The 19,048-nt window shown below is 43.3% G+C and overlaps 1 protein-coding gene across 4 annotated transcripts; it reads right to left on the reverse strand.

The window, feature by feature from the left end:
* Nucleotides 1–6,382: 6,382 nt before the first annotated feature.
* On the reverse strand, nucleotides 6,383–18,971 carry LOC117845080 (kinesin-like protein KIN-7I). 4 transcript variants are annotated; one of them, XM_034725976.2, is made up of 31 exons: nucleotides 18,547–18,971; nucleotides 18,355–18,444; nucleotides 16,840–16,958; nucleotides 16,415–16,528; nucleotides 16,242–16,323; nucleotides 16,097–16,164; nucleotides 15,952–16,026; nucleotides 15,299–15,444; nucleotides 15,107–15,209; nucleotides 14,650–14,730; nucleotides 14,495–14,563; nucleotides 14,352–14,411; nucleotides 14,106–14,267; nucleotides 13,783–13,839; nucleotides 13,158–13,385; nucleotides 12,839–13,012; nucleotides 12,660–12,764; nucleotides 12,359–12,448; nucleotides 12,065–12,214; nucleotides 11,434–11,547; nucleotides 11,265–11,351; nucleotides 10,957–11,160; nucleotides 10,698–10,865; nucleotides 9,782–9,988; nucleotides 9,592–9,681; nucleotides 9,376–9,513; nucleotides 9,010–9,113; nucleotides 8,437–8,506; nucleotides 7,876–7,995; nucleotides 7,727–7,798; nucleotides 6,383–7,046 (listed from the first exon to the last, which is right to left on the reverse strand). In XM_034725976.2, exons 1-31 carry the CDS (start codon nucleotides 18,671–18,673, stop codon nucleotides 6,813–6,815), a joined length of 3,708 nt encoding a protein of 1,235 aa, XP_034581867.1. In that variant the 5' UTR covers nucleotides 18,674–18,971; the 3' UTR covers nucleotides 6,383–6,812. The 4 variants fall into 4 exon arrangements, with proteins under 4 accessions (XP_034581867.1, XP_034581868.1, XP_034581866.1 ...); XM_034725977.2 differs by having other exon boundaries at nucleotides 7,876–7,986; nucleotides 12,839–13,015; XM_034725975.2 differs by having other exon boundaries at nucleotides 12,839–13,015; nucleotides 18,547–18,969.
* Nucleotides 18,972–19,048: the final 77 nt, after the last annotated feature.

Here is a 19,048-nt window from a genome sequence, read left to right on the forward strand (position 1 = left end):
CATGACACCGCAATGATGCATCTGGGCACGCAAGTGTGCGTACGAAAGCTAGTTTTTTTTTTTGCTGGGACTTTTTTTGTATATATATACTTAAGAAACATACAGCATAGTACGCTTGTAGTAGCGAGGAGACTAGTTCAGGAAGATTAAGAAACCAGTTGCAAGGCCGGGTTGTTGGTTACAGGGACAGTGCCTCGACAGGAGCACGTTGCGAGATGCAACGCACCGGCAGGCGGCCGGGTTTCCCCGGTGCAGGGCCCGAGCACATTCACCGCGAATCGCGTAGGTCGCGGAGGGAAACTCACGGAGGACCAAGCAAATGCGGGCACGTTCGGATGGGTGCCAATCTTAACCTTACCAGTTTTTTTGTTAGCCCACACAATTTGGCAGGTGTTTGGATCACTGCCAAAAATTGGCGTGCCAACCTGCTGCCAATGATCCCAAGTGCTAGACGCGAGCGAATTGTGGGCGGCAAAAATGCTCACCAAATCGTTGGCGCAAAGCTGAAGGGCACCAGAGACACATGGCCTGCTAGGAGAGGGTATGTGGTTTCCGATGCAAACCATCTTTACCTGCTAATATCTCATAATTTCGAATCGTTTGACACATATTTACTTCTCTCAGTTAACTCTACAAAATAAGATCTCACTTAACCATATTTTGATGTAAAAAAATGACATGTTACCATCCAAACGCATTTCGTCACATGATTTGGTTTAGCTCACGTTTTGATCATGACCAATATTTGGTAGTTCAACTTGGGGCATAAGCTTGGTGGCGCCGATGTTGCCGTTGCAGTGGCTGATTAAACTAGGCGCCATGAGAGCTCGCACCGACCGCGATCAAGATTTTAAAACCACTTGATTTCGTATGAGTGCTACTAGCTAGCTATTTGATTTGTTTCACACGTTGCGTGTAAACTGTTTGGTCCGGGACCGAGACACCACGACGACGAAAAAGCAACAAGGTTCAAATTCTTCCTATCCTGGCCTAAACTCATTTTGTCGACGAAAACTCGGATCATTATAGTCGCGAATGCCCTCGAGATAGGTCAAACCCCCAAGGCGCAGCACGCCCGTTGGTCCCTTGCACACTCCAATGTGCTTGGCTGCTTGCCCAACTAGACCGGCATGCTGACTAGGCGGCACGAGCCCCCATGCATGCTGTGTGTGAAAAAGTCAACACGGTGGAGCACGCATGTCAACCCTTGTCCAGCCATGGAAAAGCCGGGCGGAACCCAGAACGCAAGAGGCGACTGTACCCGGCGTCCAATAGCCATGGCCCCGCGTGGATGGACAGTTCGTGCATGCTCGACATGTGGATGGAGCAAACACAGATCAAGGCATCGAGCTGGCCATGGCCGGCCGGTCTCCCTGGGCAGTGGCCAAAGCTGAACGCGGCAGCTGATCGCCGAGATCTGACAGCAAACTAACTACCCGCTCGAAGACGCTGGGATTAGCAGGAGGGGAGGCGTCGCCAACGATGAGCAGGATCTTCTTACACCCGTTCGCTTCAGCTTATAAGCCAGCTGAAAAGTTAAAATGACTAATTTATTGTAAGAGAAAAATACTGTTTGATAGATGGTAAACCGGCTGAATAAGCCGAAGTGAAACTCTACGGGAAGAAACCGCCGGGCACCCGGCGTGATGCGCTCAGCGCATGCGCTGCGACGAGATATCATGTGGCATACCTCCTCGGATTCGCTTGTTTTCTTCTTTTTCTTCTTTTTGTTTTTTGCCACAGCTTCTTGGGTTGGTCGGGTGTACGCGGCCTCGAGGGGCGTGAGGTTACGTCGCAGCAGGAGTAGACCGGCGTAATATCTCCGTTGAAAAAAGAATGCAGAGTCAAACAATTTCAATTTTAATTGAATTTATACAAAATAATACTTATAAAATAAGTGTTATTAAATTAATCATAAAATATATTTTTATGCTAAATTTATTTAAAAGCATAAATGTTCATATTTTTTATAAATTTGATCAAATTTGAAATTGTTTGGCTCCTCGGTTTTCGAGAGTTTTTTTTTTACGGAGAGAGTAGTTTGCTTCGCGCTGCCATAAATGGCCGGTGGGGGCCAACCCTGGCCACGGCTCTAGCCCCTACCTGCCTGCGGCGGGTGGTCTTAGCTGTATGCACCTCGTAAAATTTAGTACCCATTACATTACATCGGATGTTTGATACTAATTAGGAGTATTAAATATAGACTATTTACAAAACCCATTGTACAGATGAAGTTTAATTCGCGAGATGAATCTATTAAGCCTAATTAGTTCATGATTTGATAATGTGCTACTACCGTAAACAGGTGCTAATCATAGATTAATTAGGCTCAATAGATTCGTCTCGCGAATTAGTATAGGGATTCTGCAATTAGTTTTATAATTAGCTAATAATTAGTTCTTTTAATTAGTATCCGAAGATGTGACACTCCTAAAATTTAGGACACCGCAAACACCCCTAATCTGGCCACGTCGTCGCGTCGGGCGGGCGCTGCGCGCACGCAACGCGGCCGATATGACCTCCCCGCAGACCCTGTCTGGGCTTTCCCCCCGTGCTCCCCCTCCTATCCAGTATCCAGAAGCAGAGACGTCTCGCGCCGTGGTTCGTTTGTCTGTCGGGTTCGATGCCGCGCGTGTACTCTCCAGTCTCTATAGGGCTGGGCTATGGGCTGCTGCGGTTCTTGCGCGGCCCGTGGAGGAAAACGGGGTGAGCCCGCCCGGCGCAGGTGCTGCTGTGTGGGTGGGGTCCAACAACCAAGTCAATACATTTCTTTTTTTTCTTGATGAAATAAAAGTTGATGCGCTAGTACTACTCCATCAACTTCCATTTCCATTATCGTCGTGGCTTGAGAAAAACTATACTAACTACATATGTTTCTCTTTTTTTCCTCATTCTTGAAGTATATTCAACGACTGGAGTAGGGGCGTTGTAAATCTCGAGAACATTTGGCCGCCACAATTCCACATCCCCTAGTTATAGGTCTCATTTTAGTTGGAAAATGTTCCTGAAATGTATTCACGTGGATACCAAAGAATGGTACGAAAAACTGATTACATAGCTTATATGTGTATAGTCGAGTCTAAAATCTGTCTCCACCAATCCAAAGTGAGCCCAACTTTAAGTTGGAGAAATTTACACTTTACATTTCAAAACCGTATAGAGTTACGATTCCCTGAGTATCGCAGGCCATTGCACCCAATGCTCCATCGTATTCGCTCCCGTTCCAACCGAATCTTAAGGTGGCACGTCATGCCAGCTGCAAGGGGGCGAAGCTACCATGCATAAAGGTAATGTGTCTCAAACATGGCGACCTAACCCTAGAGACCTCTCCTCTCCTGCTGCCTGCTCCTCGTCGTGTAGGCGGAGAGCGACCTCACCAGGCACTTCGCCCAGTAAAAAGGATCTTCCAGCTATCCAGCCCGCGCCCACACCCCATACATCGATGATGTGCTCCTAGATGCTACCCTAAAGCTGGCCGGCTCGTGTCCGTGCGTGTGTAGGCAAACACGCTAGCCGGTTGGAACTTACAGCCGTCAGCCGGGACAAGCGGAAGCCGACGTTGTTTGGTGGTCACCCGTTCTTGTACGGGCTCCATCGATCGTCTGTCGACGGGAAAGAACTGTTGGATGATGCAGACGGGACGCTTGATCGATCTCTCGCCGGCAAGCCGGCCGGCCGGGGACCTCACCAGGCTGCTGCCCACCTCTCTGCATGCCCCTCTCTAGAATCTAGGCTCGGATATACGGACGACGGCCCAACAGAATGTTGCCCCACACGCACTGTACATCGGCAGCTGACCATTTCCGCTGCTTTAATGCAGGGCCGTACGTTTTGTTCGCTCTTTCCAGACTGAAAGTGTCCCTGCATAATTTCAGATGGGATCTAAACCTGAAACATACACATTCTTTCAGAATTTGAATTTGATCCATCAAACCGTGGCCGCAGCGCAGAACCACGTACGGACCATTCAGGTGCGTGGCGATCATCCTTTGATATGTGACAGGCGCCCGTTAGCTCCGATCGGACGCACACCACGGTGGCCAGACAGTTTGGTCCGCTGTAAAGTTTCAGGCACTGTAGCTGGATCATGCACAGTGAAAGCAACGCGGAGCGTGATTGATCGGCGAGCGAACAAGGCACTTTGCCTACCGTCCTCCCCCAACCAGGCGGGCAACCACACGTGTGGCGCTCGTCCTTGCGCGGCTGTCCGTGTCGGCCACCGGTCACCACGGCTAGCTGGCCGGCCGGCCGGAGAGATCGATGGGCCGTCGTCCATCCACCATTCCACCCGTCCGTGCGTGCCCGCGTGGCCCCGTAGGCGCGGTGGGTGGGGATCGGAGGTCGGCCGTCCCGTCCGCGGCGCTGTGCTCACACGTGCGCCCCGCGGACCGAAGTGCATGTCCACCGGCGACTTCAACTGCCAGCACGGATTCATACGGCCACACCAGGGTGGTCTCTAGCTACAGCCGATCGACGTGCACGTCCGATCAGCGTGCTTGCGTGTTGTACTACCCTTGTACTGTAGGCGAGCGTTTTGATGGAGCGCTGTGCATCGCACGGAACGGCATGTCACGGCCTCACGGGCATGGATCAGAGCATTTGCATGTAGGTGTAGCCTTTCTGGGACGGGGACGGGGACGGGCAACCAGACCGAAGCCCGTCCGGCCGCGTCCGTACCGCTCCGCGCGCGCGCGTTGCTTGCATGATGTGGTCTTGCCTCGGGAAAGGGACGGTCCAACCCGGGGCAGGGACCAGCCACGGCACGCGACGGGTATCGGACGCTCCAGCAATCATTGCCGGCGGGCCGGCCGGCGCGAGACGTAGTACGCTCCTTGCCCGGTCACCGGGGTCCGGCACGGTCAAGCTTATTAGCTAGGGGCTCGAGCTCGACGCCAGATCCATCGATGGCCCTCGATCGCAGCGGACCATCACAGTGCAAAAACGACATTCCATCCCAACGAAAAATCTCGATTATTTTTTACCTGAGATTAAAGCTCCGGTGAATTTGTGGAGTCACATTTGATTCCGGTTGGTACGGTGATCCTTTAGTGCTGATTGGTGTTACAAACATGAACTAAAGCCTTCAAGAATTTTAGTCCTAATTAGTTACTATAAAAATATTGCATCATCTACTTAATCAGATGTGCTGTGTAGGTAAGATTTACGAGATTTTGCAACTGTAACCGCTGCTCGTTTCTCCACGGACGATCGTCGTCGCCAACCGGATCCTTGGGTTCCTCGGAGTTTGCCGCTGCCTGCGCTGGGCCGGCCGCGGCATAAAGCGCCATCATGCGTGCGGCGTCGCGCCCGCTCCGATCACCGCCATGGAATTTCGAATTTCCTCCATCGTTTAGAGTTGAGACGTTCACCATAGCTAGGCTCCTAACACCCGTGATTAGTTATCAGCTACTGCACCCAATTCCCTTCGTTCGTTGCACAGGTAGAGCAGTGCCACGGGGAGAGCTTTACCAGCACCAGCAAGCAGTCTCACGTCACGCGCGAACTGGGAACGCTGGTGCAGACACGCGGGGGCCCGGCAGGCAACTGGCCTGGGGAGGGCCCGCGTGTTAACCTCAGGCGAGCCGTGCAAGATCCGCGCAGGATCTTTCTCGTACGGGCGGTCATGATTCGTGAATCTGCTGGCGCACGGGACCGGAGCTGAGCGCGCCCCACCGCTGACACTGTAGTATACCGGCGCCAGCTCGGCCGGTTTAGTTTCTCCGGCGGCGAGATCCCGGCCGCCGACGTCTCGGACCGAACGGTCCAGATCGCACGGGGGCCGTGATGAGTGATGACGCGCCCGTGCCGTGCGGCCTAGGCGCGCGCGGTCACTGGTAGGTCCGAGCGGGGCGGGCGCGGGCGCAGGCATGCGTGCGTGATTGCGGGAATCATGACCGTCCGCCCCACGCCTCTGTTGATCTCACCCTGCACTGCGCCTTCCCTTTGTCAGATGGGATCATTGAGGAGGGAGAGGAGGGGCGATTGGATAAGCGTGGTGACCAGGCAGTGTGCGTGTCCCAACTCCCAAGGCTATCTTCTGGTAGCTGCTTCCAGGACTTGCGATGTGAGTGAGACAATGGAGCGCAGTTTCATCATCGCCAGTGGAGAAGATGAGTCTGATTCCCGACCAGCTTTCTTAATCCTGCTAGAATACCCAGCCAGATACAGACTGAACTACAGGGAGGCTTGCTTTGAGCATCTGACTAACACCGTCCTGTCCTGCACACAAAGAACCAAACAACAATCGATAGCTACCATCCGACCGTGCCCAGCTAGGCTTTCAGAATGATGATAGTATCCAGCCTTTTCTAACCTGGCCGATGACTCCCTTGGCACTTGCAAACGATATACGAGATCCGCAACTCTGCTGATCCATGCGACATGGGCATCCAATCTCGGTACAAGAGATCTAAAACACTTAATCCTATCGGACACAAGGATAGATATGGATGCATGAAACCGGGATTGTTGCTTCAGCTTCCAACTCACATCGCATGGTTGGTTAACCTCTACAAAACTCAACATCAAACGTATTGCTTCGTAGTTGTTACAATTTGGAGCAAACAGAGAAAGAAAGAAAGGGGGTATATTCTGGGCCTGTTTTGACAGAGCAAAATGCACCCATACATACCCTTGCTGGTCAGAGGTCAGTAGTCGCTCTGGTCCTCAGTTGCTTATGCAGTGAAGGGCGAAGGTGTGCAAGCCTTTCTGGAATGTAAGGCAGTACCAGGTGCCTTCCACATGGTCGATCACACATATTTACATTTCTGATACGCGAGCTGCGCAAAAGAAGACGCAACAAACTTTCAATGTCAGTTTCGAGTGCCCTGTGATTCTTTAAGCATTTCTCTCAACCTCAGAACTTCGCGGCAGCTCTGAGAAAGCTCCTTCTTCAGCATGGTGGATGCCTCTTGGTATTTGGCGTCCATGATCCTCATCTCATCCACCGCTTCTTTGAGCTGTCCGCGATGGGCTTCAAGTTGTGGTTCCAGCCACCGAATCTGCATGCGAAGCTTTGTCTTCTCTTTGTTATGAGCCACAGCATCCTGTAATCGCAAGAATGTTATGCGATATGTGCTTCCACATAACTGGTTAGTTACTGAAGCTAAAAAACTGTTATTGAAGATCAGCATGTTGATGAACAATTTTTGAGAGGTCAACTGGGAAAAATGATTCAAGTTCCTTTGAAAATTAAATGACATGAAACATAGTGAAAACTCCGGTTAATAAAGGACCCAGTAAAATTATTCAAAATTTGATCCAAAAACAATATCTCCATGTTCAGAACTTCATGTTGGGCATTAAAAAAAAACTCGACCTACGGGGGTATGTTGGGCATACGAAAATAGTATTCAAAGATGTGTTCCAAAATACTTGCTTACTATTATCAAAACGAAACGAGAGCAATAAAACATGGAGATGCTTTTTTATAGGATCCAGTTGGAGTCTTGCACATAGCCATGAATTTATTTTCATAATGCGGTAGTGATAAAGATACAAAGCAACCAGCAACCTTTTTTTAAAATGAAACCCAAACTCCTTATAACCTTAATCTACACTCCCTCCATTTCAAAATGTAGGTTGTTTTAGCTTTTCTAGATGTATAGATTTTGCTATAGAGTTATGTCTAGATACATAGCAAAACCTATGTATGTAGAAAATCGAAAACGACCTACATTTTGAAACAGAGGGAGTAGCTGGCAACAATAAGTCCAGAAGTGCTTACATTTTTCATATTGACTTCCATGACAGATATCCTAGAGCTCAACTCATCTACTGTAGCTTTGGCATGTATTAACTACATAAGAAAAGCAACCAAAAACAAGTTAGGTTTAGTGAGTTAACTGAATTTTAGTAATAAATAAAAGAACTTGCCTTTATGTTACAATTCTCTTTCAAAACCTCTGCTTCATTGACGATTAACCTCATCTGCTGTGTCTCAGAAAGTAAACTATTACGCTCTTCGGTAATCATCAAAAGTTGTTTCTGAAGTTCCTGTTCAAAATGGAGTCAACAGAAATATAGAAAATAAACCTACCAAAATTTGCACTCCCTGGAAAAATAACTCGCATTTAGTATTATTAATATGATGTAAAACACATCATTTTATATGGTTTCAGTGCAAGGGTAAGGGGTCTGGTCTGGTGGATATGGGACTGCGTGTTCAACAAAACAAGCCCCATGTGCAGTGGGTCATACACGAAATCGAGGAGGCGTGCCTGCGGAGATTGGGCTGGAGCAAAGGGGATCAGCGCCCTATCTTTAGGACCTTAGTCAATCCTTGGTCACGAGTTTTTTTTTCCTTACTCTTAGCCCCCTTTTTGCTCTTAACACAATTGACACGCAGGAGGCGAGAAAAAAATGGGTTCATAATGTTCAAAAACTTTGAAGCGCCAAAGAGAACTAGAGCAAAATAACAGAGACTACAAGACTTACATTTTCACCTATAGCACCATCAATGGTTCTTCCTTTCTCCACAGCTTGGTCGGATCCTTTACAAGCCTCGCTGCACCATGTGACATTCTACTGTCAGTGGTAAGTGAGCCTATGCAAATTTGCAAATGCATCTTCTGTCTAAAATAACATGCACACTTCTACTAGACCCATTATGTTAAACATGCACTTGTTGCCCAGAACCCGTTATTGATCGACTTTGCAAAAATATCTAAGTTTATTATAATCTGCTGGTTGTTTGCCTTCTAAAAATCATCTTGAAACATTTAAAAAGGATGCCCAATGATTCAGAGCACATCAATAAAAAAATTGCAGCTTTGATGCAAAGCAGAATCAATCGAATATGTTCTTATATTTTGAAAGTACCTCCCATTAACAGGGTTTCTTTCTAAAACTTGGAAACCTTTCTAGACTCATGTTAAAAATGATGGTATAAAAACATTACAAACAACCCATGTACAAGCTCATACATATCATGTTAATCCTTCAGTCAAACAACACTGAAGCTCATCCACACAGATGCCTTGTTGGAAAAAATTCGATGAGAAGACTGACCAGCATTTTATTCCTTTCTCATTCATGTCACCCTCCAGGGAAAGAGCCAGTTTTTCCTCCAGAGTTCTGCACTGTTCTCTACAACACACCAGCTCTTGCCTCACCTAGCAGTGTATTACAATATTTTAGTTAATACAGAAGTTCGCTGGAGTATCAGTAGTAAAGAGCACGGAATATATATTAAACCTAAAGCCCCCTCTGTAAACCAACTTAACAATGTTATTATTGGTGAAAAATAACATGGAATTACATTCAACCTAAAGCCCTCCGGAAGCCATTTGGGCAATGCCCAGCTAAGCAAATTGGACATGGTAGATGCATAAGTTATGGGAAATAAACATGTGACTCTGTCAAAGATACAGGTACCTTAATCAAATCTTCTGAAAGTTTGCGGTTCTCATCCAGGCAAATATTCAATCTCTGATTAGTTTCTAGATATGCCCTCTCCTTTGCTGTCCAAATTGATTTTTCAGACTCCATGTCCAGAAGGGCATCAGTAAGTTGCTGCATTTCACATTTCATTTTAACAAAATGAAAATAATTTCACATAACATCTAAATGGATAAAATTATAGTGCTTTACCATTCCCATATCTTCCTTTTCCCTTGATACAGAATTGAAAGAAGCCTCCAATCTTTTAAGAATAGATTCGGACGCAATTGATTTTTTGGTCTGCATCGCAAAAGATAGTTTCATGATTGAAAAAGTGAGTAGAGAAAAAGGGCGCACAACAGCAATAAAGTCAAAGATATTGCAAAGACATATTTTGTACCAGAAGTGCAATCTCATCGCTTAATGAGTTCCTCTCTGATTCAGATGAATTCAATTTATTCGCAAGATCTTCTAGTTCTGATGTCATAAGCTCCACTTTAGACAATGCTTCATCCTTTTCAGCGATTGAAGTAGTTAAAGCTTCTTGTAAAGAAGAAATTTCCGTCTCCATATTAAAAGCATGCACCTCAAGCTTTTGATACTCCTCCTGAATATGAAAATAAAAAAGAAAAATGAGATTCATGGCCACAAAGCTCCTGAAAGAAAGAGACTTTGTACTATGTTATAGCTCTCAGAATGTATAATAAAAAAACTCAGCCACAGGAGAAGACATATCCCTGGCTTTGCCTTAAAGAGAGGGGACTCTGCCTGGGTTTGCCCCAAAGTTAGGGGAGTACTGAACCTATCGACGTAAAAGTGAATTGCTCATCTTTCCCTATCAGGTTAAGTCTTCCGATTGAACTGGTCAGTGCACGCAACTCAATGTGATATAAGGTTATAGATCTCGAGTTCGAATCTTGGCAGCCGCAATTAAAAATAATTACAGCCGACTCCTATTTTCATGTTTGCATGTGAGGTGGGTGTTGAAGTATAAGTGCGTACATTTCTCTATCAATTTAAACTTTTGGGTTGAACTGGTCGGTGAATGCAACTCGAACCCTTTAGGGAGGTACCCACGCAAACTGTGAAAGCACCCAGATTCGAGCCTAAGTGGGTATCCTCTCAACATGAAGCTCTACCAGCCGAACTATTGCTTGGTTCTCTAGCAGATATGATCTCAAAGGAAAAAACCTAAGTCACTACTAAAGCCAAAGTTTCTATAATGTATAAACAATGCAAGAAATGTGACCCAGTATGTAAGCCACAACGACAGTACACCGTAGAAAAATGTGGTATTTGCAAAGAATAAGGAATACCTGCATCTGGACAGCTTGATCAAAAACTTCAGCGAGTTCCTGTGGCATGGAATTCAGCTCATGCCTTTTGTCAACAGTGACTGAGTCACGTTTCCGTAAATCACGTTCAAGCAAAGTTCTCTGGCTTTGCAATTTCTTAACTTCTTTGTGGGCCTCTGCTTTTTCACTCTAGTAAAAGAACATGTATCGTTCGTACATCAGAAACAGCTGGCCTTTAAGTGGCAATAAAATTTATTATACCGATAAGTTGATAACCAACCTGAAGTTTTATTTTCTCCTGAATGGAATTCTTAAGTTTGTTCTCAGTCTCTCTTAACTTTGCTTTAGTCCTATCAAGTTCCTTTCGGATAGATTCCTTTTCTTTCATCAAAGAAGATGATGACAAGGTCGATACTTCCTTTTGGAGGTTTAGGAGATCTGAGAGAATGCTGTCCTTCTCCAGTTCATGTTGAAGAGTACAGTCCTGAGTATAAGTAAATTGTTTTAGGCCACAGATAATGAAAATTATATGTTTGGAATTAGGATATAGGAAATAAATAGTTGAAAAGAGCTTAGTCAGTAACAAACATCTATGGCCTTCTCACAGCTTTCCAGACTGGACTTCAGTTTATCAATTTCATTTTGTTGATCTTGGGATTGTTCCTCTAATAGTTTCTGCATTCAAATGAGAGTAACATTGAAGAAAAATAGAACTGCTTAAAACTTAAGTGCATTAGGAAAGATAATCGGAATTTACCTTCTCTGATTCAAGTTTGCAGACTTTTTCCATCAAACAGGCCAACAGTTTCTCATAATCCATAATCATAGAACCGATCTGTGTAATATCTTCATGAGCTGAGTGCTTTACTTCCTATGGAAAGCAAAATTACACATCAATTATATATGTGTACTACGAATGAAAGTTGGAAAGTATGTTGAGACGGTTAAATAAATGCAGTACCACACTAAGTCAGCATGCATAAATCTACTGGAAATCAATAATTAGCATTATAGAGTGTTCCATTGATGAGACATTTTCACTAGACTGCATGTAGGAATTTTCAAAGCTTGTAAATTATAACAGTAACATTGCAATGCAATTGTTCCACAACCTTCAAAGATCATGGCAGCCAACTAGCCATTCACATTATATTTCTTCACGGTAGTAGGATAGTAGCATATAGGTGAAAATATTTACAGGGAAAACCAGATTGAGTATTTGCATCTCTAAACCAAACCACTGGGCTAAAGTATATTATGGACTAAAATGCCTGTTGACACTCAATGCTGAACATCGAATAAGATAGTTAATTTAACTAAATGACATGATTATTCAAGAAAATTGGAGATGCTGTCAATCCTGTCATACAAAAAGAGAGAAACCATACAAGAATGCCTTGTCCCATAGTCAAGAGATTCTGACAAAGTTCATCAATAAAAGAAAGAGCACTATCAACTGAGTTTCCCAACTGATCTGTCTCCAAAGTTATTCCTCGAGTCTCCATCAATACATTACTGAGGAATCCGTATGCTACTTCCTGGAAGTTGCAGAAAAATGTTTTACACATGTATCCAGCATGTAATAATTCAGGCTATAACATGAAACGGTTGCAGGAAGATGGAAATAAAATAAATTCCTAGCTATGGTTTCTTTTACAAAAAAGAAGAGGGTAACAAAGTACCTGGTTGGATTTTACATTAGCAGACAGTGTGGAGAGCTTCTCGTTAGCAACCTTTGCTTGTTCTTGTGCGGCTAGAGCATTCTGCTGAAGCTGCAGATAGACAAAGTCGTATAGAATGTAAGAACAGCTTCAAGGTAAAGCACAGATTTCATTGAAAAAGTTGTCATGCAATCGTGGCAAAATAATGAGGGTAAAATTTTCTTACGGATTGTTTAGAGTGTAACAGCTTGAATCGAATGTTGCATTTATTAGGGACACACACAAGAGTAACTTTTAATTTCTAAAGTGTAGCATCATTTACCTCTTCATACTTCTCACTGAACGAGGTCTTCTGTTGAGTTGCCAACTCAAGAACATCATCCAAATTAGTTTGAATAGAACTCTTCTCTGCCTCCAACAACTTGATCTGCTTGGGATTTATTCAAATACTTATTTTTTTTTCGTTTTAGAGCAGCATGATACTAGGGGGGAAACTAGCACCTGATCTTGAAGTTGTTTAATGACAAAAATGGCTTCGGACTCTCGAGCAGATAAGCTACTAACTACACAAGACGCAGTGCTTTCCTGACTTTGCAGAGCATCATTCCCATCACAAGGGTCCTGGGGTATTACTAGTTCACCAGTTGTCCCCCCGAATTGCTCCTGATCTGATTTCTTCTGGCAAGACCATGTATTCAGCAATCAGATGTGTAATAAAAAAAATTGCAAACTATTTTTAGAAAGTGAAATCCAACTTGATTAGGTATTTCGTATTATAAAAGGCCAAAAGCTGAAAACTAGAAGCATCAGAATTAATCACCATTGTATTTGGCTTTCTTCGGGTAACATGCAGCAAAGCATGTGAGTCAGGAAGAGAAACATCTTCACTGTCTTTGGATATATCACTAGATGAGCAAGCGCCAGAACTAGGCTCATCATTACTTGCATAGCTTCCTTGCATTAACTCTTCAAAACGCGGCGGTATTCCCATATTGCGTTCATTTCTAACTGTGCTGCTTGCACGACCTTCTGCAGCTGGTCCTAAAACCTGGATATTACGTACAAATACTGAGAAGAGGTTCTTAACACAACCAGACATCTTATGCATAAATTCCAATACTCTTACAATGATTTGATATGAACGGAAACAAAGATATGAATATATGTATGGCATGCACCCTGAAAAATGACACCACCAGTCCACCGCATATGTTATCTATTATCCACATATCCACCCTAAGAAAAAGGATGAAAAGCAAAAGCATTCACAGAGAGAGAACATCTAGACTAATATTCTGGGCAAGACTTTTTTCTGAATAACATTTCAATAACGATAAGGGGTCAGAACTAACAATGTTGCAGAGCCATCCAAAAACAAAAGATGTGCCTGTAGACTTTCAGAATGCCAAATTGAACATGTTGAAAAGCATCACTTATAATTATACCTCAATACCAATTTGCCTTGTGTTTGGTCCAGGACACCATGTTACCCTTCTTTTGTCCTGTTCAAGGAAGAATTTTTTTCTTAAGAAAAAGCTATTAGTAGACTAAAAGAATAGTGCTACATTGTTGGTCTTCTGTATAAAAGAGGCATGCGCCGCATGGCAATTTCTGTAAACTCTAAAGTTTAAACAGATTTTACTTCATGTTATCAGCAGAAAAGAAAGAACACCTATAAAGAAAAATTGGAAGGAAGCAATGAACAACCATGCTGTTCATAGCCTTGTACAACTGCTACATATTACATAAATAAATTGTGACAACTAACCTTACTAAAAGCAGTACTCCTGTCATCTCTCTCTGAATTTAATACCAATGAACTAAGATTCTCAATTTTCTTTGCCTGTTCAATCAAGCGTCTGTCACGCTGCTCTTTAGCTTTCTTTTCTTCCTCCAACTCTAAAGCAATTCTTTCCTTTTCCAGTTCACTCTAGAAAAATAATGATAAGATTACTTGATGTATTACATAGTCATGAATCACTGAATGGAAAAAAGAAATGCTTGAGAAAGCAACCTGCAGTAGCGTGTTCCGCAAATTCAGAATTTCTTCGCCCCAATGATCACTTTGAGAGTTCTAAGAACAGAGAGGATTGTAAGTTTGTATTTTGAAGCTGTGAAGTGTATAGATTTAATGCTTTAAAACACTTTAAAACATACCCTAAGTTTTGCACGGAGCTCCTCTATTTCTTTCTTCTGGCGTTTTAATAACGCGGCATCTGTCAAAATCTGCAAATATATAACGTAGAATTTATGTAATTATAGCACGATGAATAGCAATAGTAATCTAGCTGGCAACAGAAATATGTTGATACCTCATTAACGCATGCACAATTTGTTACACGCAATGCTCTACTTGCAAATTGCAAGCTGCTTTTTGTCTCATCAGCATGGACCTACATACAAAATATAAAATAAATAGTTTACCAGGACACAAATAGCAAAGGTATTAATTCTAAGACTATAATGATTGCTCTTTGCTGTTGGCTAATGACATGTCAGAATACTCAATTTGACTTGTTAACTAAATGTGAAAAGTTTGTAAAAGAAAAGGTAATAGCACCTTTCAACTTAATGTCCACAACACAACATCAATCAGTAAGCAAAATAAGCACGTATTACTAATATGCAACAGAAAATGCTTCAGTAGTTCATACTTCAGGATACAATTTTGCAGAAGTGAAACGAATAGTACATTTTTCTCCTTCCATCACCCAACAGTGCAAACAACATGAGAACTCGATTGATAGCAGATAATGAGATATGGCATACCTGTGCAAGTGTTATATTACAGATGATAGCTGTGTTAGAATTTCCACCCAGAGCAGGCTGCAATATCCTTGTCAGTTTACTGTCACGGTACGGGACATGTCCGCTGAGAATAAAATCCATTACTAAAGCAGTCATGAAAAAAAATTATCAAAACAAGTTAGGCTTTGCTAGTAAAAAAAATTAATAACTTACCCTTGACCATCTATGCCTTCACTAAGTTTCTTTATAACCGTACCAAGAGTCATGAGACTTTTGTTAATATGAGAACCCTCCTTAAGCCTCACACCCTCTGCACCAGTCTTTGCAGCTCGTTCTGAGCCAGCTAAGTCGACAAGGTTCTGAAATGTGGATTGTTCACATAAATGGAAGCAAAACAAGAAACCTGAATCTTATACATCGATAGTTAAATAAGTACTCCCTCCAGCCACAAATAAGTGATGTTTCAGACAGTGGTCCTAAAAAACAACTATGATGTTTCAGGTTTTACAAAGGTGTTCATTTCAGTTGATGCTGTACCAACTCAAGAATAGACATGACTACATCTTCGAGAATCATTTAGTTTTTGCAACATTTTAAAGACACCCATCTCCCTGTTCACTGATTACAAGGCAGAAAGAGTCACAAATTTCATAGGCATGTGCTCACTACTCATTTTGTGCCTTTTTTTTTAACTGTGCTCAAGCCTAAGAGAACAAATAGATATGAAGATTCAACACAAATCGATAAATACAATTCCCAATCTGAAATATTCGTAACGATATGATTAACCAATCTAAAGACAAACCACATGTATTCCAATAGAAAAATCATTATTTACTGGAGAGTGTAGTGGTAACTGCACATACCAATACGGATACTCGTACAGCATCACAAGAATCTTCAACTTCATTGTCGTCACCTTTTTCTCTGCTCTCAATTACCTGGACATTAAAAGCATAAGAATCAAAGTTGCGATCCAGTGGAAAATAATACAGAGGAATATAAGCATACCATGCGAAATATAGTGTGAGAACGGCTGCTGTAAAGATTCATGTTTGTCTCTCCAATATGCCGGTGAGCTGCAATTTTGCTAACAGTTTATTAAGAAGAATGAATTATAGATTAACTGAACCAGCAGACCTTCAAGAAAGCTTACATTCTCCAAAAGACATAAAATCCATGACCTGCTCCGCGCATGTAACAATCTCTTCTCTTAAACCAGCAACAAATATTCCTTTCTTCAATCAAAAGTAGCAACATGTAACAATAAAACAACTATTTAAAAACAGTGTTAGTTGTCAATTTCATATTAAAAGATGGGACGTTTACCTCACTACTCTCATGAATCTGCAACTTCCGATGTTCTGGCACAAGAAGGTCATTAATGTCTTCATTGTAAATTTCCATATAAGACATCCGGACAAGAAATTCTCTGTCCATATGCTACACGATAGCAAAAACAAATAAGCCAAACAGAATACACAGCATAATAGAAACTCGGGCAAGGTTCAATAAGTAGGATTTATGAGAATTAAAGAAAAAAGTGACAAAGGACTATGCTAAGCAACCTTTTGTAAAACACATTAAGCAAGTCCTAATAGGATTCAGGGGAAATTAAATCTAAAATCTTTTGCACACAAAGCATTAATTGAATATGTTAGCAGCATGCAGCAGCTAGAAAAAAATAGCTCTCGCTTGATTCTCATAGTGTACACTAAAGTAATCTTTTTTGAAAACCGAGATGTAGAATCAACCTCTTCAATGCGCTGGAATAAGTCTTGAACTGCAAGTGGTATTATTCCAGGTTCATTGGTGGATCCTCTCATCGTGTGGGTCTTCCCACTATTAGTTTGACCATATGCAAAAACAGTGCCTGTCAAAATGAAAGAGACCAATTGATTTCAATGCATATTGACTCAGCAAATTGTCCGATTGATTGAGAAAATTCTTTTGTGTGAAGAACTGAGAAACACAACTAAGTAGACAAGAAACAGCACAACATAAAAAAGGAAAGAAAAGGTAAAGAGAATAAATATGAACATACAGTCAGAGATGCAGATAAACAACATTGGACCTGCTGAACAATGAACACCACAGTAACTGGAAGCCAAACAGCATAGCACTGTCCCACGGTTCCTAGGTATAGAGATTAGTGACAGCTAGAAGCCTGCAGTCCTACGAGACTAGAAACAACTTTTGTTCTTCAACTAGAGACAATCTAGGTTCCTGACAAGATAACCATAACAATAATAAACTAAAACTTAACATGAGGCAATCAAGACTTCAAATAATGGCTAAGAACCCAAATTCAACTAATGTTGGTGGGCATGTATTACCATTACCAAAAATATATATATCATACTCAAAATGACTGGACCAACTACCGTAGCACCTCCAAAATACTCCAATGGTTCAATAGGTGGGGTTAAAAGAGATGCCGAGAGGTCACTGAAAAATTGCCACATATCAAGGTAGTATGACTACCCCTTCCTTTAGATTTCTTCAGCTCACGAATCTCATTCTCATGTAGTAGTATCCTGGAATGTGTAGTCATACTACATGAGAATGAGATTCATGAGCTGAAGAAGTATAAAGGAAGAGGTATTATCCTAAAGCTGGACTAAAAATGGACTATGACTTGAGGAAGTTGTGGAGAAAGTGTGGATTTCATTCTACCTAGCGCAAGTGAGGTTATGGAAACAGTACAATGGGGCAAACTGGCAGAGTGAGCACCAAAATCAATGGCAAGATTGGTCGTTAATCCACAACTTATGGGTTTGAGACAAAGGATCTTCTCTCCCTATAGTTGTTCAACCAGATGGCTGATGATTTATCTACTATGGTAAATAAAGTCAAGGAAAGGGATCTCATCAAAGGATAGTGGAGCACTTAATCCCATGGGCTGTTGCCTGTCTGCAGTACGCTGAAGATCGCATATTACAGTGCTGGAGGCACATTCTACAAAAATAAGCACGTTCTTCACCTCTCCCCGCGAGCAGCAGCCTCTCATCAACCCTCATCAGCATATTAAATGTAATCTCAGAGCATGGACGTGCTTATTACAGTGCCAGAGCAGTTGATTTCAGGGGGTGTTGCCTCTCCACTGAGTAGCAACACCCATAATCAGCAATAGAACACACATTAAAGCTATAGCAAGTGGAGCGAATACCTAATAGCCTGACATAGTACAACATAGCAATTGGACCCAACTTGTTCGCCCTGGGAACTAACAACCACACAACCACAGCAAACAGAGGAAACGAGATTACCATTGAACCCTCGGACCACGGAATCGACGATGCGCTTGGTGCGAGTCTCGTAGACCTCGGCGGTGCGGCATTCCTCGCCGAATATCCTGTCTGCGAGAACGACGGGGAGCAACCAATCAGGAATCGCCCACAGTATAAAACGGCAGGGAAGCGAAGCCAAAGCGCGGGGGCGGAAGGGCGGAGGCTCCTCACCAAATTCGAAGCGGGTGAAGGACTGTGCGGAGTGTGCAATGGTGTTGCCGGAGATCCTCCACGGGCTGCTCCGCGCGTCCTCCGGGGAGAGCGGCCGCGAGCGCACGGCGACGTGGATCCGCTCCATCTCCGGCCGCCGCGGGTCGGGGAGGCGCCGGGGAGGACGGGAGCGTCGGTGGGGTCTGGGGCTTGGGGATTTTGGGAGGTTGGGTTTCGATTTTTGGTTTTCCCGCTTGGTGAGAATCAGACCGTGGAGGAGAGAGAGGGCGGCTGCTGATGTGCCCGAGTTCAGTCAGGCCCTTTTGTGAGTTAAAAAGCCCAGTCCGCGTGTCAATAAAAGGCCCAGTCCATTATGAGGCCTTTTGGATTGTCCCTCAAAGAGCAATAGATTTCTTCTTCCAGACGAAACTAAATTTCTTCGCCCTCAAAAAAAAAAAGAAACTAAATTTCTTCTTGTTTTGTTTGTAAAAAAATATTTTCCATGTTTTTTATATTTTATTTT

Source organism: Setaria viridis, chromosome 2 (genome assembly GCF_005286985.2).
Source record: "Setaria viridis chromosome 2, Setaria_viridis_v4.0, whole genome shotgun sequence".
In the NCBI taxonomy this organism is placed as follows: Eukaryota; Viridiplantae; Streptophyta; class Magnoliopsida; order Poales; family Poaceae; genus Setaria; species Setaria viridis.